The sequence below is a fragment of the Denticeps clupeoides genome, chromosome 7 (assembly GCF_900700375.1).
Source record: "Denticeps clupeoides chromosome 7, fDenClu1.1, whole genome shotgun sequence".
Lineage (NCBI taxonomy): Eukaryota > Metazoa > Chordata > Actinopteri > Clupeiformes > Denticipitidae > Denticeps > Denticeps clupeoides.
Window position 1 is genome coordinate 991147 of NC_041713.1, and position 20477 is coordinate 1011623.

At 48.8% G+C, this 20477-nt stretch overlaps 2 protein-coding genes, 1 non-coding gene and 1 pseudogene across 3 annotated transcripts; 3 read left to right on the forward strand and 1 right to left on the reverse strand.

Moving 5' to 3' along the window:
- Positions 1 to 26: 26 nt before the first annotated feature.
- Positions 27 to 6225, forward strand: LOC114794427 (ran GTPase-activating protein 1-like; annotated as a pseudogene).
- A 6467-nt stretch (positions 6226 to 12692) lies between these two features.
- Positions 12693 to 12764, forward strand: trnaq-cug (transfer RNA glutamine (anticodon CUG)). The gene has a single exon. It is a non-coding gene; the product is annotated as a tRNA-Gln (tRNA).
- A 131-nt stretch (positions 12765 to 12895) lies between these two features.
- Positions 12896 to 15121, forward strand: LOC114793901 (RING-box protein 1). Its single transcript, XM_028986048.1, has 5 exons — positions 12896 to 13025; positions 13649 to 13727; positions 14622 to 14692; positions 14811 to 14896; positions 14975 to 15121. Exons 1-5 carry the CDS (start codon positions 12948 to 12950, stop codon positions 14985 to 14987), a joined length of 327 nt encoding a protein of 108 aa, XP_028841881.1. The 5' UTR covers positions 12896 to 12947; the 3' UTR covers positions 14988 to 15121.
- A 704-nt stretch (positions 15122 to 15825) lies between these two features.
- st13 (ST13 Hsp70 interacting protein) lies at positions 15826 to 20246 on the reverse strand. The gene is made up of 13 exons (XM_028987691.1): positions 20088 to 20246; positions 19807 to 19932; positions 19253 to 19304; positions 19082 to 19166; positions 18912 to 18985; positions 18781 to 18847; positions 18535 to 18619; positions 18328 to 18438; positions 18049 to 18151; positions 17844 to 17960; positions 17706 to 17769; positions 16591 to 16682; positions 15826 to 16332 (listed from the first exon to the last, which is right to left on the reverse strand). The coding sequence occupies exons 2-13, from the start codon at positions 19914 to 19916 to the stop codon at positions 16201 to 16203; spliced, it is 1092 nt and encodes a 363-aa protein (XP_028843524.1). The 5' UTR covers positions 19917 to 19932; positions 20088 to 20246; the 3' UTR covers positions 15826 to 16200.
- Between the last annotated feature and the right edge of the window lie 231 nt (positions 20247 to 20477).

Genomic DNA, 20477 nt, shown 5'->3' on the forward strand with positions numbered 1-20477 from the left:
CTTCGGTCACTCCAGCGAGCGGAAGGACGCGTTTTATAAGCGGGTTTTATAAAGACTACAAATCCCAGGACCAACCTCAAATGCCGCGGTGCAACGCGAGAAGTCGTGGTGAGTGACGCTGTTCGGTCACGCCAGCGAGCGGGAGGACGCGTTTTGAGTGCGTTTACCGGTTCCGTCGATTCATTTCGTACAGCAGGTACCGAGTCGGACTGTTTTCGTGTTCACATCATTATCATCTCCAAGCTGATCGATAGCCGGATTTATACAGTATGTTTGTCGTATATCCAGGAGCGGCAGCCGCCCTCTTTCTGTGAACTAACTGTAGCTACATGCTAACGCGGGGCATTAAACGACTCAAATCCATATGGGAAACGATAAAACATTCACACGAGTATAACTATCCTGTGTCAAATAATTGGCACACAGTGACCTACTTTCACGATTATCGTGATTATTCAGGACAACGTTTCTGTTTTAAAGTGCTGTTTAAAGTGTCGTACGTGTTGTATTCAATGTTTAATCCGCTTCCACTGCGACGCAGCATCCGTTTTTAAAGAGTTGCCTCCAGGCATGTCTGTCTCTCTGTATTTTTTACAGTCGCGGCCTCCTCGGGTGTTTGACTGTGATGTGTTTCTGCTGTTTCTGCTGTGCAGGCCTCGTCATGGCTGCCGAGGATGTCGCACAGTTGGCCGATTCGTTGGCCAAGACGCAGGTGGGGGAAGCAGAGCTGAAGCTACAAGGGACAAGGCCCTGAAGCTGGACAACGCGGCGTCGGGTAAGGACGCCTTCGCTCATCGTGGTCCCCGCTCTCCGGACTCGTGTGGCGGCAGTCCGGTTCGCGTAGTGCTGGGACTCATGCCGGGCTCTGTTCCTGCTTCTAGTGGAGACGATTGTCCGGGACATCAAGGCGTTCCAGGGGCTCCAGGCCCTTCGCCTGGAGGGGAACACTGTTGGAGTTGAAGCCGCACAGGCCATCGCCAAAGCCTTGGAGGACAAGAGCGACTTCCAGGTAAACGTTCTTATTGTTTTATTATTATTAATCAAACATCAAAAGAAAGAAGAAAAAAAAAGCTGTACACTCAGTTCTAATGTAAATATTCCAGTTTTTATTAACTGGTGCCATTTTCCTCCAGGACACTCATCTGCAACCTCGATAAATGGATGACGTTTTGTTCTTCCGTTTTGCTCCCTTCATTCTATGCGGAGTATAACGGCAGTATAAAACCATTAAAAAAACCTACAATATAACTGAAGCCTATCTGACTGATATCCAAAGCTCGTTTCAGGACAGCCAGGAGAGGAAGCGTTTATAAGACGGTAATTATAGTCTGAGCCGCACGCTGGTCTCCTTTCATCCATTGATGTGTTTCAGTGCTGCTACTGGAGCGACATGTTCACCGGCCGGCTGCGTTCAGAGATCCCTCCTGCTACTGGTGAGTCTCATGTGGGGATACCTGCTGGGATAAATGTCCTGTTTCTGCCTGTAATGCAGCATGTCTCTGTGCATCCTACCCAGAATTCCCTGGGTGCTGCACTAATGACCGCTGGTGCCCGTCTAAGGGTGCTTGACCTCAGCGACAACGCCTTTGGGCCAGATGGAGGGAAGGGCATTGAGAAGCTGCTGAAGAGCGAGGCGTGCCACCACCCTGCAGGAGCTTCGTCTCAACAACTGCGGGATGGGCATCGGCGGGGGCAAGGTGAGCTGGGGGCGGGTTCCAAAACAAAAGAAGTGCACTCATAATCAAAGGGTTGTGGGTTCAAATCCCGAGTCGCCAAGGTTGCCAACTGAGGTCCCCTTGATCTCGGTATCGTCCCCACACACTGCTCCCTGGCGCCTGTCATGGTGCCCACTGCTCACCAAGGGTGACTGTTAAATACAGAGGACACGTGTCACCATGTGATGTGCTGCAGTGTCTCACAATGACAATAATAATCACTTTAATTCTCCAGAAACATACAGCGATGTCATAGTTACTGCGGTTGTTTCTCCCCCCACTAAAGCGTCCATCTTGGTCTCGGCACTAGTTTTATGTAGAATAATGTCATTGTTTAATGTCATTTCTTCTTGTTGTTGAATGTTCTCCAGATCTTGGCTGCCTCTCTGATCGAGTGCCACAAACAGTCGAGTGCGAAAGGCGCCGCCCTCAAGCTGAAGGTGTTCATTGCGGGCAGAAAACCGACTGGAGAACGATGAGCTACTGCACTTGCCCAGGCCTTCCAGGTAATGATGACATTAATCATTTAGGGCCCTTTGACGGAATCCGAGAAAAAACGGAATTGCGTATGCTTTGCGTTTCTGGCCGCTGCAGCCCGCTACACGCGCTTCCTGTTGAGGTGGGACTGGATGTAAACGCACGGCCAGCGCTGGCGGAGAGGCTGTCAGTGTCGAATCCGATCGGTTCTGCGCAGTTCTTCTGTATTCCAGGCCTCGTCAATGTTTATTTATTTAAAATGTGAAGCACTTTTATTTTACAAAAGGAAGAGTGTAATAAAGGGTTTCTAAAAGACTAAATGCTCAAGCACACTGATTGTTGAACAGTGATTCAATATAATTTAGTATATTTCAGGTTATTATTTTCCCGCCCGCTACATTAGCACATCAGTTTTAGGTGAATAAATGTTTATAACGGAAACCGTGGAAATCAGAAGAACTAAAATACGACTGATTTCATATGGCCCTGATTATGCAGAGTCCTGTTATAGACTACGTCTGCATGCATGTTGAATTTCAGATGATTGGCAGCCTGGAAGAGGTGCACATGCCCCAGAATGGCATCAACCACCCGGGAGTCACTGCGCTGGCTAATGCTCTGCAGCACAACTCCCAGCTCCGTGTGGTCAACCTCAACGACAACACGTTTACCAAGAAAGGGGCAATCGCCATGGCTCAGGTACGGTGCCCTGCGCTGCTAATAATCCGGTTTTTCTATAGTGTTCTTATTACCGTGCAACAATATGATTTTGTAAAATACCAGTGGTCTCGATCGGCCACTAAAGGTAGCATGGTATCGTTTGTGCCACGTTCTTCACGGTTATTATTCTAATAAATTGTTGAATAAGGGATGGGTAGGTTATGGATACATGACTTAACCCCCATTCCTTCCCATGCTCAGGCACTGAAGCACTTGCGCAGTGTGCAGGTGATCAACTTTGGTGACTGCCTGGTGCGCTCTGAGGGAGCCGCTGCCATCGCAGAGGCTCTAACTGAGGGCCTGCCTCTCCTGAAGGTAAAGGCCTCGTGCATTTTAACCACAGACTCCATTACAGCGCTACTAGCACCCCCCAGATCTACCCTTCAGAGTGGTTCGTATAGAGCAGTAGGATGTATTTATGACCTGCAGGAACTCAACCTGTCGTTTGGAGAGATTACAGAGGAAGCTGCGCTGGTGGTGGCGAGGGCTGTGCACCGCAAAGAGCATCTGGAGAAGCTGGACCTGAACGGTACTTCATACATCTTCAGAGTCGCGTAGAAGCCGCGTGTTCGCGCTGAACTGAACGTGCCGTTTCAGGTAACAGTCTAGGTGAGGAAGGCTGCGAGGCTCTGCGGGAGACCTTGGAGAGCATGAACATGGGAGAACTGCTGGGCTCGCTCAGGTAACCGCAATCAGAAACGTTATTAATCCCGGTCAAAGAGATCGAGTCATATGTTGGCGTACCGTGTTATTATTGATTATGACTATGTTATAAATAAAGTTTATGTTTGAGCTAAAGAACATGATGTGTTCCTCCACACAATAAATAGTTTTAACCAGTCATAAAAAAAATCTACACCGGGCTGTGGCTGCGTTGCCATGGTTGCAGTTCCAGGGTCAGTGGCTCTTATGAGACGTTAAATGGTGATCGCTGACATCACGTTGCTGACGCTCTGGTCAGGGAATGGACCTCTGGTTGGACTAATATCCTTCTGATCTTTATACCGTACACTGCAGTGATGATGAGGGTGAACCTGGAGATGATGATGATGATGATGATGTTGATGAAAATGATGATGATGACGACGACGACGATGATGATGACGACGATGATGACAACGAAGAGGAAGATGTGGATGAGGAGGATGAGGCAGAGGACAGTGGGGTGAATCAGGTCAGTTGAAGACTTTCCCAACGTTTTGACCATGGAACAATATACCCAGTAGCCTGCTCTGTCACGACCTCCCTGCAGGTGACCACGCCACCTTCTGCCCCTCGCCCTCCCGATGTCGGATCGTTCCTTAGTTTCCCCTCCCCAGACAAGCTGCTTCGCCTGGGGGCCAAGAGAGCCCTGCTTATTGAACAGCAGGTAACGTTCCAGAAATATCCGTATCCAGCAGACGTCAGAATGTGTCTCGGCACAAAATAAAGTCTGTTTTCTGGATTGTCTCGAAGGTGGATGTAGGAAATGCTGGTGCAACAGCCGAGGCCTTCCTGAAGATCTCCTCAGTTTATAAGGAGGAGGAGGACGTGAAGAACGCGGTCCTGGACAGTGTTGGTAAAAGACTGTCATCTTCACTTTTATTATGTCAATCAAATAATGCACCTCGTACGTTGTTCCGTCTTACGGGGACGTAAATGAGCACTTTCTGTAATGATGACTCCAGCCATCCTCTGATAGGCTGACCCAGTCACACGGTGCTCTGACGTGCCTCACGGCGTAAAGCTGCCTTGTGAAGGTATCGTCGGTAAGGAGAGTACCGCACTGATCTTTGTAAATGTGTCTGTTTTTTAAATGAGGACAACAGTAAAGATCATACGATTTTACTTCAGCTTCTGACTTTCTCTGAAGAAGTTCGCTGTCTGTACATTTGTGTCCGGACACGCACATTGAGGACAGATTATACGTCATGATGGGGACGTGGTGGCCCAGCAGTTAAGGAAGCGGCCCCGTAATCAGAAGGTTGCCGGTTCGAATCCCGATCCACCAAGGTGCCACTGAGGTGCCACTGAGCAAAGCACCGTCCCCACACACTGCTCCCCGGGCGCCTGTCATGGTGCCCACTGCTCACTCAGAGTGATGGGTTAAATGCAGAGGACACCTTTCACTGTGTGCATCGTGTGCTGTGCTGCTGTGTTTCACAAGTGAAAATCACTTCACTTTTTATCTAGTCTGAGAGGAATCTGAAATGGTGTGTTTGCAGATGCAGTGCTTAGGAAAGCCTTCTCCAGCCAGTCCTTCCAGAGCTTCCAGTTCATTTCCTCTCTGCTGGTGATGCTTGGTCTACTGAAGGTACCATTCAGGCAGCAGCCCTGATTCTGTTTGTTCCTACATTTCCCCTAATGATCAAACGAGTGTCTAACTGAAATGTGTGGTTTAGAGTGAAGACAAGGTGAAGCCCATGCGGGTGGTGGAAGGCCACCTGTTTGTTCTGGAGCACGTGGTGCAGCAGGACTACTTCCCGCAGGAGCACATTGACGTCCTGCACGCCTTCCTCTCCAGGTAACACCCCCCTCCCCAGACGGCTACGGATGAAGGCCACGCCGCATCCAAATAAAACCGTTTCACCCTCCAGACACAGCAAGGCCTGCGATTCGTGCTCCAGCGCCAGAGACCGTCTGAAGTCCACCCTGCAGAGGATCAGGCCTGACGCCTGAGACGGGACCCCCTCCCCACCGCCGGGTCGCAAAGGGACAGCGTTGGACTATTTGCAAATTCAGTGGAATAGACTGAGCAGGACTGAGAGATTCACATGTCCCCTTCTGGGATCTTTTTATAAAGAAACGTCAAAATCCGAAAAAAAAAAAAAAAAACGGCAGCCAGGTAAATGTAATAAATACTATTTAAATGTCCTGTCATCATTATAATAATTGAAAGGGATGTTTTTTTTGTGTGTATTTATTTTGCTATTTCCTCTTATGCTGCCATAAATCCAAATCCCTGAAAGTTAGATTCGGAGTTGTAGCGAAGCACATCAACTGTTCGATCTCAAGAAAGTAAAACGTGAATATCTCGCATCTTTAAAAACAGGGACGCTGTCTCTTCCTCTGGTCCTCTGAAATGCGCTCCTCTGTTGCAGTGTCTAGTGATTCTTAATGTTTTTAATGTTTTATTTTATTGACTGAGTTGGAGAGTCAAACATGATGATATGTGACGGGAGAGTAGCAACAGCTAGAGGAGAAATGTCCCCGAAGTCGAATGAATGGCCTTCTTGCAGGAAGTGAGAGGGACTGGGATGGAGCAATCTGTGAGCAGTTTGGACGTCCTATACAAAATCCCACTATGGCCATTGAAAGATCTGAAGAAATTCGCCGTGTCTTGCGTTCTGATGACCAAGTCCTGTGGACGGAAACAGGCCATATGGTCTACACATACGAGACCTGTTCCTGGTCAACCAGGATGGTAGTAGCCTAGTGGGTAACACACTCGCCTATAAACCAGAAGTCCCGGGTTCGAATCCCACTTACTGCCATTGTGTCCCTGAGTGAGACACTTAACCCTAAATTGCTCCAGGGGGACTGTCCCTGTAACTACTGATTGTAAGTCGCTCTGGATAAGGGCGTCTAGTAAATGCTGTAAATGTACTACGAGCCCTCTGTTTCTGGTTACAGCGACCTCTTGTGGTGGCATTCAGTGATTCTTGTTCAACCGCAGGCAGCTTTTCATCTCATTTACAGCCTTTACCAGACGCACTTATCCAGAGCGACTTACAGTCAGTAGTTACAGGGACAGTCCCCCCCTGGAGACACTCAGGGTTAAGAGTCCTGCTCAGGGACACGATGGCAGTAAGTGGGGTTTGAACCTGGGTCTTCTGGTAATGCATGCATCCCATGCTGAACAGATGGGATGGGGAAGACGTTGTCCGGGAGTACTGCAGCAGATTCATGAATCAAGCCGTCCTCTGATGAAGGCTGCCATGTCCAGGGAGGTTTGAATTCCACGGCAGTGTTACTGTGGCCAGCTATGTCCAAGAACAGAAGTGGTTATTCTCTATAGCAGGACACCATGGGCCTGTGGTGCAACCTCCTCGCCATCGGTGCCCTAAATGCGTATAAAACGTTTTTTCCCACGGCTCCCAGAATCCAGCACCCAGGTCACCAAAGCGTGGCGGCTCTTCCTGAAAGAGCTCTCACAGGAGCTTGTCCAGCACACGTGAAGAGGCGGCTGGAAGGCTGCCCACAACTGCCAACCCCGACCGCTGAGGCCATGGGAAGGCGTGGAGTGACAGATGCCACCCCCCAGCCACAGGGCCAACCGAAAAGAAAGAGGACCATCACATCAGACGCTCACATGTAATCGTCAATGACTGGACGTTCCACACATACACGTAATGAATGTTAACGTCTCAGGATCACCGGGGTCACCTGACCCCACTGAAGATCGTGTTGGGTGAAGCTACCTGTTGAGTATCTAGTGATTATATAGTGTTCCATAAAATGTTTATAATATTTTATGCATTGATCGAGTAGGAGAGTAAATTATATCAAATAAATCAGATCGTTTTATTTTAGTCTAGTTTTTCTGTGGCCAGATCGGGTCATTTGGTGGAGTTATGGCGCCGCCTGCTGGCTACTGAACTGCACGCAGCGTGTTAATACAAGATTCAAGGTTGGTTTATTGTCAGTACGACAGTGTACACAGTACACCGTGTATTGAAATAATGTTTCACACAGACCCCCCCATAGTGCAATCATAAAAGAAAAATATATACATATATACACATTAAACTATACTTACTAAAACACTGCCGTTTTCTGTACAGTAAAGGAAGAAATCCTTTAGTATCCTTAGTATATGCAAAGCAATACTATTCAGAAGTAAAACAGAATGGAGGTGACCGTGTCCCCACAGTGGAAGAAACGGTCCTCGCAGATTCATTCTTCGTGGATTCATGGTGGCACAGGCTGATGTCCAGCTAATAGAGGCTGAACAGAGACCAGATGCAAAATGTGTTCTAAAGTGTGTAGTGATTGTCACATGTGATACACAGCAGCACAGCACACGGTGCACACAGTGAAATTTGTCCTCTGCATTTAATCCATCACCCTGATTGAGCAGTGGGCAGCCATGACCAGCGCCCAGGGAGCAGTGTGTGGGGACGGTGCTTTGCTCAGTGGCACCTCATGGTTGGAACCGGCAACCTTCTGATTACGGGGGGCGCTTCCTTAACCGCTAGGCCACCACTGCCCCACTGTGTTGGGCAGGACAAATGGGTTGAATGGACAAAGCATCAAAACAAAAGGCAAATGCAGAGTAAAGGTGAAGAGCATCATCTGAGGGACATGATTCATTACTGACACTGCATGTGAGCACTTAGGCTAACAGGGTGGTAGTAGCCTAGCGGGTACCACACTCGCCTTTGAACCAGAAGACCGAGGTTCAAATCCCACTTCCTGAGCAGGACACTTAGCCCTGAGTGTCTCCAGGTGGGGACTGTTCCTGTAACTACTGATTGTAAGTCGCTCTGGTAAATGCTGTAAATGTAAATGTAGGCTTAGTGAAGTGGGTCTATTGCATTAATAATGTAAATGCATGGGACAGCGTGAATCAATCGATAGTGAATCAATTTCCAGATATAACCACGGAGGCCATCAGCGCATCATAGAGGGCGTTGAGGATGTACGTATGTGTGTGGATGATATGGTGTTCTGGGGATCTACAATGGAGCAACACAATGACAGGGTTCAACGAGTCCACAGCTTTGGATTGAAATTGAACAAGTCAAAATGTCAGTTTGGAGTGAAGGAGATCACCTTTCTCAGAGACAAGTTGTCGGAAGCAGAAGGTGTAGAACTGGATGAAAGCAAAATAAAAGCAATACTGGATATGCCAAGTCTAACAGACTAAAATATATGTTACGTACACTAGGCATGATCAATTCTGTTGGAAAATCATCCACAACTGCATGTTTGATAGAACATAAGAGGCATGAGACGAGGGACATCTGAACATGTAGACAAATGGACACGTCATCAATCATCTGGAGACCAGTGGCCAATGCGTCAAGAACGATGACCAGTGCTGAGTGCAGGTACGCACAAGTTGAAAAGGAGAGCTTGGGACTCGTGTACGGATTTCAGAAGTTCCATGATCATGTTTATGGGCTTCCAAAGTTACTGGCAGGGACAGATCACATGTCCCCACACGCTGCTCCCTGGGCGCCTGTCATGGCCGCCCACTACTCACTAAGGGTGATGGTTAAAAGCAGAGGACACATTTCACTGTAACGCCGTGTGCTGTGCTGCAGCTTTATGGCAAGTGCTACTTATTTATTTCCAACGTGCTTAACTGTACAGAATGCTGCTTGAGGTTGATGAGAATAAGAACAATAAGGTTGTTCTGAGACTGATGAAGTGAAGGCTTTTAAAAGAAATGAGAAAAGAAACACTGGTCTGTAGTTGCTGATGTCTGCAGGATCAGCGGTGGCTTTTCTTCAGGATTGGAAGAACCCCGGCTCGTTACGTGGCCAGATGTAATCGATCCATTTATGACGTGAGGTCCGGAGAGACGGTTTGGAGATTCGTGGAGGGGACTGGATCCAGTGGACAGGTGGTTGGATCGCCTGTACATGTGATCTGGATGGCTTCATCCTAATGTAGGCTTTGAAAATTGGTCGAGTCGTTGGTGGAGTAGGGGTTGTAGACTCTTCAGCGGTTAGGGAAGCTGGGCGGGAGGATTGAGTAGAGATGAGAGTATGTTGTGAAGTATTTGAGGGTTCCAGTTTTGCTCAGTTTTAGCAGAGGTGAGGTTAGTGGGGAATTTGTACAGAAGAATCTGATAATACAGTAGGTGTGAGGTATTTCGTCCCTGCAGCGAGACAGCCAGGGAGCAGGGGGAGAAGTCCTTTCGAATTTGGAAGATAGTGGACAGAGATGACCCATGGAAAGGGAAGGTGAGGAAAGGAGAGAATTAATGGCTGTTTCCAGTGGTAAGGAGTAGAATACCGTACCATATTTAGTAGTATACTACAACAAAGTGCTTTACGTTAAAATAAATAAAAAAATAATAATAATAAATTATCAGGAACAGGACAGACATGGAAAAAAGTTTATTAAAAATAAAGAATAAAAAGAAAACAGTATGAAATAAAATAAGAGAGAAGCAGCAATTTGAATGAAAGAAGGGGTCGAGTAAAACAGAAAACATTTAAAACAACACAGTAAAAGAGTTAAGGAAGGTCTGCATAAGAACACTGTATAAGAACCCCGTCACACTGGGTTAAAAGCCAGGGTGAAAAAGTGAGTTTTTAAATGAGATTCTAACACAGTGATTGGCAGGTCCTTCCATAGACGTGGGTGCGGCCACCGTGAAGGCCCTGTCACCTCCGAGCTTGTAATGTGACCGAGGAACAGACAATAGTCTCTGGTCTGAAGGCCTGAGAGAACAGTGGAGTTTAAGACTGGAGATGGTCTGATAAACAGGCCAGAGTCGAGACCTTCAGTGATCTAAAAACTAATAAAATCATTTTAGAACAGACTGTAGAACAGACAGGGAGTCGCTGTAGTGAGGCTAAGATCGGGGTCCCGTGATTTTGTACCAGTGAGAAATCGTGCAAGTTGCTTTTTGTCCTAATTGAAGGCGAGCTAGAGATGTCTGGCTGATCCCAAAAAGCAAAGAATTACAGAAGTGAAGGCGGGATGTAATGCTGTTTCCAGATTTCGTTTGGAAAGGACTGGCTTAGGTTTAGACAGGCGCCTCAGCTGAAAAAAAGCACGATTTTACAATATTGTTAACCTGTGCATCCATTTTCAGAGTTGAGTCCATTTTAACACTTAGGTTTGTAATCAGTGCTTTTCACAAGGGGGTCACCAGGGCTCACCACTACCAAAAAGCATACATTCTGTCTCACCATCCACCTCTTGACATCAGTCAGACAGTCGAGCAGAGGCTGGGTCGAGCACCGCTTGTTACACTTCAGGGGAAGTCATCTGCATAGATATGAAAAGAAACATTGTGTTTTGTGACCCTGGTGATTTAGTGTGACTGGTATATGTTGTGAGTGCATGGTACAATTCTGTGTAGTCGCCTTTAAGGCTTTATGACACTGCTCGTATCCATGGTGATCTGAAGTGTCTGGACTCCAGGGTGGTAGGGGTGTAGTAGCCTAGTGGGGTAACACACTCGCCTATGAAGCAGAAGACCCAGGTTTAAATCCCACTTACTACCATCGTGTCCCTGAGCAAGACACTTAACCCTGAGTGTCTCCGGGGGGGGACTGCGCTCTGGATAAGGATGTCTGGTAAATGCTATAAATGTAAATGACTCCATGCTGTGCTCCATCCCCTGTATTTCACCTGTTATAGTCCTGTTAGAAGCTCTTTCAGGATCCTATGCAAGGAGAGGGACCGTTCCTGGGAACCTGCAGGGCCATCCAGGCAACATTTACATTTTTTTCCACTTTCATATTTTTTCCCCCACATGGCCAGCGCTCCGAACTACGTAGTGCTAGTTTTTTGGTTTGGTTTGTGTGGGTTTGTTTTTTTTCATTAGTATTCTGTGTTAATGGTGTTGCAGTTTTCTGTACGTATGTTGAGTTTTCATTGTGATCAGGTTGTTAATGTGACCAAGGGGTGTGTGCTTCAGTCCAACAAAAAATGCTAAATTTGATAAAATTATTGGACCGGTTGTATACTCCTACCAAACCCTGGGGTGTCGTTGGGGTTAGATTTTCACAATGAGAATAAAAGAGGACCCAGAATGGAGCCCTGTGGTATCCCCCTCAGAAGCGCCATAGAGGATGAAAAGGAGTCCTTAATAGAGACGCAGAAGCTCCTACCACACAGATTTGATTTGAACCATTTGAAGGCTGGACCCCTAATACCCACCCAATGCTCCAGCCTTGAAGCAAGAATAACACGAACAACTGTATCAAAAGCTGCTGTTAAACCGAGAAGCAAAAGTAATACAGAGTCCCCTGAATCGTTTGCTAAGAGAATGTCATTAAAATCTCTTAACAGAGCCTATTCTGTACTGTAATGTGATTTAAACCCAGACTGAAAAACTTCCAGTATTGCCATTCTGTTCAAAAAGACACACACACACACACACACATATATATAAAAAGGGTAACTTTGAAATTGGCCTAAAGCTTGATAATGCTGCAGTGGTTCAAAACCAATGTTTAAAATGATATTTTATTTATAAATGATATTTCTTTATTTATAATATTTTAAAATGATATTTTTATCAGTAAAATTGAGATAGTTGTCAGGATTGGCTGCAGACAAGAAGTCTGCAGAGAAAAATACAGTAAACAAAATACAGTATATTCCTGCGTGGATCACTGTGGACAAAATCCTAATCCTCACAGGGGGCCATGTTATTCACATTTACAATCTTCGTAGTGTACTTGTTGATACCCCAGAATCCGAATATCTTTATTGTCTGGTGTGGAAGACTATGCAACTGGCTTACTTACTACCTTCAGCAGGGAGAGTCCAGCAGTTTCTCTGGAGCCTCCAGTATGGTCTGGATCTCTGCATCTCACCACTCTGGAGGTAGGACCCCAACCTTCACTGGGACTCCCCAGATCATCTTTACCTGGCCTACAACAACATGTGTCAACACCTACAGTGAAAAATGAGCAGCTCAGCGGTCTTTGACATGTTAAGTGGATGGTTATTCTAGCTGAGCACGTAGGACCCCAACCTTCACTGGGACTCCCCAGATCATCTTTACCTGGCCTACAACAACATGTGTCAACACCTACAGTGAAAAAAGTGCAGCTCAGCGGTCTTTGACATGTTAAGTCGATGGTTATTCTAGCTGAGCACGTGCGTGGTTCCATGGTGTAATGGTTAGCACTCTGGACTCTGAATCCAGCGATCCGAGTTCAAATCTCGGTGGAACCTGCCCTTTTCCCCCCCACATTTTATACAATGGCGTATTTTAACGATTGGATAAGCACGTCTATTTCCACGTAAACTAACGCTAACGTGTCGTTTAATAGCATCAGGTCCGAGTATAATTGTGAGTAAAGTTGTGCACATTCTCGGGCGCATGCGCTGTACGTCATTACCGCCTGGAAGGGGAAGATGGCTGCAGCGATGGACGTGGATACGCCAAGCGGAACAAACAGCGGTGGCAGCAAGAAGCGCTTCGAAGTCAAGAAGGTAGCTCGACGCGTTCGTCGAGTTGCGCATTTATTCACCATTTGAAGGCACTGCGTGTATTTGCGGCCCGTGGCGAGCGGTCGCCGCATTTTGGCGTGCGGCCTTGTGGTCTGCTAGCGTTAGCATCCACCGATAATGAGTGCGCGTTTTATTTATCCGCCCGTCGGCCGGCAGTGAAGGCCGCGCATGGAACATTTCCAACATTTCTAATGTGGTCTGTCGAGCTCACCCTTCTACTTTGATAACTGTGGTAGGAATTAGGCTGCTCTATGCGAACTTTAGCTGCTACCCTCGCAACGGGAAGTTGGTTCTCCACCCGCCCGGGCCATTTCCGGACGGCCCTGAAAATCCAAACTAATCAAAACCGATGGTGGCACTACGAATCACGAACTTCTTTTTTACACCTAAATGCACGTCGTATTCAGGGCCGTTGGTCGTCGCGTTACAGCCAATTGAAAGACGCGACGCTGCCTTTGTAGCCAATCACGTACACCGACAGGACGTGTGCTGTTCTTTTAAACCAATCAGACGTTTCCGTGACGGGGCAAGTAAAACGCAGCAGTGGTTTGTGTGAGTGGATGTGGAAGAAACTTGGTATAAATTCATTGTTTCGTCCCCTCCAGTGGAACGCCGTGGCACTTTGGGCGTGGGACATCGTGGTGGACAACTGTGCCATCTGTAGGAATCACATCATGGACCTCTGTGAGTAGCTCCTTCAAATCTCCCGGCAGGAGGTGTGACCCCCCTCGTCCACTAGCACAGAATCGAAAGAGATCATTATTGTTATTCTCCTTCCCGTAGACGTCTCTCATCGTTTTTCAGGTGCTTCCTATGCACAAAAACACACTTTTACTGCCCCGCACATCACAATTCACGCAAAGCTCACACACAGACCGTGCCTGTATCTCTCATTTACCAGACACCCTTATCCAGAGCGACTTACAGTCAGTAGTTACAGGGACAGTCCACCCCTGGAGACACTCGGTTAAGTGTCCTGCTCAGGGACACGATGGTAGTAAGTGGGGGTTGAACCTGGGTCTTCTGGTTCATATGCGAGTGTGTTACTCACTAGGCTACTACCACCCTACTTGTATCTCATTAAGACTAATTTATGAAACACTCGATAGCTCATTTTCTCATACAAAGGAATTTGAAAGTAGGATCCTAGAAACTGGATCGGATTCACTCCAAGTTTGGCTTGAATGTAGAACATGGCAATTTGCGAAGCATTTTTTTGACAACTGGAACGGTCTTGAAATTTGATAAATTTCTCTAAACATTGAGCAATCGAGATTGAATGAATATTTCTGTGAAATGTAGTCTCATATCATAATCATATCCACATATGAAATTTGACACCTTGGTATAGCGCCACCAAGAGAAAAAGTGCCACTTTGCACTTTCTTCTGTCGTACTCGTACACCGGTCTCCTGCATGCCCCAAAGTGTGTGAAGATGCTTCTTAGGTAGGTAGAACTTAAAAAAAATCCCTTGGGAAGGTTCCTAGTCGCAGTACACTGGCATAAAAAGATATAAACTTATCGCCCATGACGTTATTCCATGTGGAGGTATAAAATTCCCCCTCTCTCCTTTTTAGGCATCGAGTGTCAAGCGAACCAGGCGTCCGCGACGTCAGAGGAGTGTACGGTGGCCTGGGGGGTGTGCAATGTGAGCATTTACTTCATTACATTCTGAATTTTAATTCTAAGTGCTGTATAAATAAATATGGCGGGTCTGATACTTCCATCATGAAGTAAAATGACTGAACTGTACGTGTTCTCGTCAGCACGCTTTTCACTTCCACTGCATCTCCCGCTGGCTGAAGACCAGACAAGTGTGTCCCCTGGACAACAGAGAGTGGGAGTTCCAGAAGTAAGTGTGAATTTATGTATGTTCTTCATCCTTCTCTTCACAACGGCGCTTCACTTCACCTCTTTTCCCTCCTTTCAGGTATGGACATTAGAAGTGCATATTTGGACAATTTTCTGGCTTTCCTGATGTCATCCCTGATTCTGTCTCATGTCCAAGTTTAAATTGTTGTTCTTAGATTGCACCCCCTTGTTCTGTTGTAAATAATAAAGTTCAGTTTGACCAAAAGCAAACGTTTTCTCTGTTTATGCATCTTTTTGAATATGACTTGGTCCACCATATTGTAAAGTGAAGTGATTGTCACATGTGATGCCCAGCACACGGTGCACACAGTGAAATTTGTCCTCTGTATTTAACCATCACCCTGAGTGAGCAGTGGGCGGCCATGACAGGCGCCCGGGGAGCAGTGTGTGGGGACGGTGCTTTGCTCAGTGGCACCTTGGCGGATCGGGATTTGAAGCCCTTTTAAAAGCATGGGAACTCCATCATGACATTCTTCTCATTTAGTTACGATCCGATGTAAGTCGCGAACAAGCTGAAGTTTTCCTTCACCACCGGACTACGTGCTTTTGGTTGCAGCTCAGACCGCGAGCTGCTCCACCTCCCGTCTGGCACGGTGCAAATCTTTAATCCCGGCGGGGAGATTAGCAGCAAAACCTTGTCCTCCCGTCTGCAGGCCCCGTTACTGTTCTTCTGAGATTAACACTCGATGCTGCGTTGTTATTTGGATCAATTGTTTTTTTATTATATAGTGAAAAAAATTCATTGGCAATCAAGCCAATCAGCATTCTGGGGGGGCTGTAGCTGTCAATCGTGCCTACAGGCTCCTCCCCTTTAAACATCAGTAAAATTCATCTTCTGTGTGTCAAATTACGCCAACAAAAAGGGCTGGATGGGTAGAAAAAAAAAAGAAAAATCTCACTTTAAACACACACTTTTGACAATTATTTTTTAATGAAACAAGGTTTCTTCAATCCAGATAGAAATTTGAACAGATTTTCCCCGCCAGTTGTAAGATTATTATGGCGAGCGAGCGTTATGTTACATGACAGCAAGTGGAGGGGAGGAAGAAAAGAACCTGAGGGGGGGGACAGCAGGCGGGCAGAGACCCCTGCTACAGAACATCTCATGCCTTTTCCTTAATGGCGTCAAACGCAAAGAGCTGCCTTCACTCTGGAGGGGCGAGGAGGACAGACGGGCCAATTTCATTTTACAACACGAATTACACTGTAAACCTACAGCTTCCCACCTAAAACCGGGCGCCACGTTCCCAACCCCAGCCACACCCCACGCTCCTCCGCATCTTCTCAGGCCTGCGGGCCCCCGAACTTGGAGCTCAGTTTGGAAATGAGGGCCATGATCTTGGGGTTGTTCTGGTACTTGGCGATGTTGGCCGGGTTCTGAGCCACGTCCTGGAAAGCTGCCATCACTTCTGGATCCTGAAAAAGTGATTCTGTTCAGGTCCATTTCTATTAAAAATACCCTACAAACCAAACGCTCAAGAAGTAGGCGTGGTTAACGGCATTACCGAGTAATCCTGCCACGTAACGCGCTTCAGGAGACATTTCTACACGAGCCACGCCTACGGCGCCCTCGTGGGGCGGTGGTCAGTGGTTCAATAGCCAGGCGCGCATCCCGTACGAGCGATGCTGGACGCGCTTCGTAATTACGTGTAACAGTCGCCGAACGCTCTTTACCTTCATGGCCATGAGAACCTCAGGATCGTTGAAAAGCTTGTCCAGGCCTGGCATCCCGAACGGTGGCGCTCCACCAGGGAACCCCGCTCCACCTGCGGCATCACACGGTTACTTCAAGTCAGATTAGAATAAAGCCCGAATACGCGGTCTATTGCAACAAAAATCTCGACCCGGACATATCGGCATGGACGTCTGAGCGACACCTTCAACTGGACTTATCCAAAACTGAGATCTTTCCGGGCACCAACTCCCCTCAGCAAAACCTCTCAATTCAAATCGTCTCACTACTGTTAACACCCGCGACGTCTGCAAAAAGCCTCGGAGTTTGGATTGACGACAAACTGAGTCTGAACATCACGTTGCTGCGATCTCCAGATCCTGCAGGTTCACTCTCTACAACATTCGTAAGATTCGGCCTTTTCTCTCACAACAGGCTACGCAGCTCCTTGTCCAGGTGATGGTCATCTCCAAACTGGACTATTGTAACTCTCTCCTGGCTGGAGCCTCTGCGGTCACCATAAAACCCCTCCAGATGGTCCAAAATGTGGCAGCCCGCCTCATCTTCAACCAGCCAAAACACCCCCACGTCCCGCCTCTTCTCACGTCTCTCCACCGGCTCCCGGTAGCTGCTCACATCCAGTTTAAATCCTTGATGCTGCCTACAGGGCTGTAAATGGAAGTTCTCCCTCTTACACCAACACACTACTAGCCAGATACCCTCCTGCACGCCCTCTCAGATCTGCACACGAAACCAGACTGAAAATCCCCTCTTCACAGGGTCTCCGATCCCAATCCACTCTGTTCTCCTATGTTGTCCCTGGCTGGTGGGACAACTTGTCCTGCCCCATTCGACTAGCCGAGACCACCACCACCTTTAAGAAGCAGCTGAAAACACACACCGGGTTGAGTATTTCAGACGAATCCAACACTTACACACGCACAAAAAAACCCAAACTTGTCCCGCTTCCCGGCATGTTCTATTCCTGACAAGTTGGACCTTTTTGGGGCTCCTAGTTTTGAACTTAAAATCTATAGAAACCGAATGAGAATTGCTGGTGTCGTCCTCTTGTAAGTCGCTTTGGATAAAAACGTCTGAAAAGTAAAGTGTACCGTACCCGGGAAACCCGGGAATCCTCCCGCGGCGGCGGCGCCGCCCGCCTGCTGCCGGGCCTCTTCCTCCTGCGGGCAGGGAGAGGGCGCGGTTAGAGGGCGCGGTTAGAGGGCGCGGTTAGAGGGCGCGGCGGCCCACTCACCCTCTGCGCCCGGGCGTGCTCGTCCCGGGCCTTCTTGACGCGCTCCTGCCGCTCGCGCAGCTCCCGCTCCTCCCGCTTGCGCTCGTACTTGCGCCGGTGCTCCACGATCTTGTTGGCCTGGTGGGGGCGCGGCGAGTTCAGATGCCGGCGTTCGGCGGGGAGAAGCGTGCGGCGTGTGCGATGCGTGTGCGATGCGCGGCGTTACCTTGGGCTGAACCTCCTTCAGCAGGGTGCTGGCGTCGTCATCGTAGTCCAGCTTGCAGGCCATCGCCAGGTCCTTCGCCGCGTCCTCCCAGTGGCCGAGCAGCCTGCGGTGAAGCGACGGTCATTGTGAAACGCGGTGACACGCGTCACCCTCGGTGACAGTGGGCCCCATGACAGGCGCCCGGGGACCTGGGCGGGTCGGGATTCGAACCGGCAACCTTCCGACTACGGGTCCGCGTCCTCGCCCGCCCACGCGACGTAAAACCTGCTGCACGCGGACCTGTGCGCCTTCCCTCTCCACTTGTACGGCTGCGCCGAGTCGGGATTGATGTCGATGGCGCGGTCGCAGTCCCGCACCGCGGCGTTGGGCTTCTGCATGCGGATGTAGACGCTGCGTGAGAGACAAGCGTGCGTTACTTCTTATTGCGTTTACGCCATTTAAAACCAGGAGACCCGGGTTCAAGTGTCCCCGGAAACGCGCGTTCACCTGGCGCGCTTGGCGTACAGGATGGCCAGGCAGGGGTTGAGCTTGATGGCCTCGGTGAAAAGGTCCAGAGCTTTCTGCAGGTCTCCTGTAACACAGCGAAGAACGTGGAGGACACGCCCCGGTTACCAAGGGAACAAGGTAACACGACGCATGCAACGTTTATTTCAAGGAGAATCTATATGATATCAAATAAAACACTTTGCAGCGAGATAAATGGAGGGAAAAGCAGCGCACGGCAACACCCACCTTCTCCCATCGCTTCAATCGCCTGCACCTTCTTCTCATTGGCCTGGTCCATCATTTCATCTGTAACCTGAAAAAGGCCGCGAGTTCACACCGCACACCGCCATCCGAATTTAAAAAAAAACTTTACTCACCTCCAGGTTCTCGTAGTCTCCCATCTCCTGCGGCTCGTCCGTGTCCGGCTCGATCACCCCCTCGTCGTCGATCTCTGGCGGTGCAGAGCGGAGAGTGTCAGACCGTACCTGGGCGCCACAGGCGGGGCTCATTCTCCCGGGGGGGGGGGGGGGGGGGGGGGGGGGCTTACCCAGCTCGCTCTCCTCGCTCTCGGACGGGGGCGTCGGCTCTGGGCCGGAAGTCGGGGGCGGGGCTCCTGAGCAGGGACACTCCCCCTGAACACAGCAGACAGTGCCACGCCTCTTTTACAGCAGATTCTGGCACGCGGCACGCGTCGTGATTACAGCCGCGCTTACTTTACCTTCGGGCAGGACGAGTCGTTCGCAGCAGGCGAGGGGATATCTGCTCCCAACCTGGGGAGACATTTGCACCAGAATCATCACATTTCAAATGAATCGTTTTACTCTCTCTCAGGGTGGTAGTAGCCTAGTGGGTAACACACTCGCCTATGAACCAGAAGACCCGGGTGTCCCTGAGCAAGACACTTAACCCTAAGTTGCTCCAGGGGGAGACTGTCCCAGTAACTACTGATTGTAAGTCGCTCTGGATAAGGGGCGTCTGATAAATGCTGTAAATGTAAAATGTAAAAATGTCATCTTTCTCCCAACTCTGTCCCAGCTCATTATCTCTCAGCACAGCATATGTGTATATATATGCTGGATTTTTGGTAAGACATGTATGCCACCCCAGAATCATCCCAGACCCACACTGGACAGGCCCCTGGTTAGGAGTCATTGGAAAGTGGGCGAACGTCCCAGTAAGAAGTTCACTGGTCAATGAAGGCGTTTTAGGAGAATAATAACATTAAATGTGATATTAAAGGCACCACAATAAAGACAGAGGATCCACACTGACCCACGCAGCCAGGTCCGGACGAAATCCAGCTCGGGCAGGTGCAGCACGGAGGGATTACTGGTGCACAGCTGCACGAAGGCCTTCAGCTCGGACACTTTGCGCGGGTCCATCGGCCCTGTTTAAACGCTGCCAACACACGCAAATCACCGTTACACGTCCAACACACCACCAATCAATCAATCAACCAATCGATCACGTTCCGCCGTTATAACGGAACATTCTGGAACGTCGGACAAAAAAACCAGCGAGGAGCGCCGAACGCAGCGCGGGCTGTGGCTCACCTGAGTTCGGCGGGGATTTCTGCTCCAGAGACCACGCAACTCCGACACCAGCGGGCAACTTCCTCATCGACGCCTGCCGCTGAATTAGAGCGATTTGGGATTTTCAGTCCGGCGCGCTGCGGGACAGACGCGGCGCCGCGTTCCAAATCGCTGCGCGTTCCCTACTCCTATGTCACGGGGCTAAAACGCAAACACGGCATCACGAACACCGTTAATGGACTTTCTTAAAATGAATTCACAACCATTGTTTTATATTTTGGGGAACTGGAAGAGCATATAACCCACGTTCATAAGTTACTTCCGTGCGAATGCGCATTAGAGGATATCGCTGCCGAGGGCCCAGGAAACGTGCTCCGGAGCCTTCCTGGTGCGCGGTTTGGAACGCGGCCT

What these genes read in the sequence shown, in the direction of transcription:
- LOC114793901 (XM_028986048.1), top strand. Translation starts at nt 12,948, where the DNA reads ATGGCTGCAGCGATGGACGTGGATACGCCAAGCGGAACAAACAGCGGT. An exon ending in AGCGCTTCGAAGTCAAGAAG is followed by an intron (nt 13,026 to 13,648) that starts GTAGCTCGACGC and finishes CGTCCCCTCCAG; the next exon opens with TGGAACGCCGTGGCACTTTG. An exon ending in GAATCACATCATGGACCTCT is followed by an intron (nt 13,728 to 14,621) that starts GTGAGTAGCTCC and finishes TCTCCTTTTTAG; the next exon opens with GCATCGAGTGTCAAGCGAAC.
- st13 (XM_028987691.1), bottom strand. Translation starts at nt 19,916, where the DNA reads ATGGACCCGCGCAAAGTGTCCGAGCTGAAGGCCTTCGTGCAGCTGTGC. An exon ending in GATTGAAGCGATGGGAGAAG is followed by an intron (nt 18,620 to 18,780) that starts GTGGGTGTTGCC and finishes GCTGTGTTACAG; the next exon opens with GAGACCTGCAGAAAGCTCTG. An exon ending in TGGAGAGGGAAGGCGCACAG is followed by an intron (nt 18,152 to 18,327) that starts GTCCGCGTGCAG and finishes GCTTCACCGCAG; the next exon opens with GCTGCTCGGCCACTGGGAGG.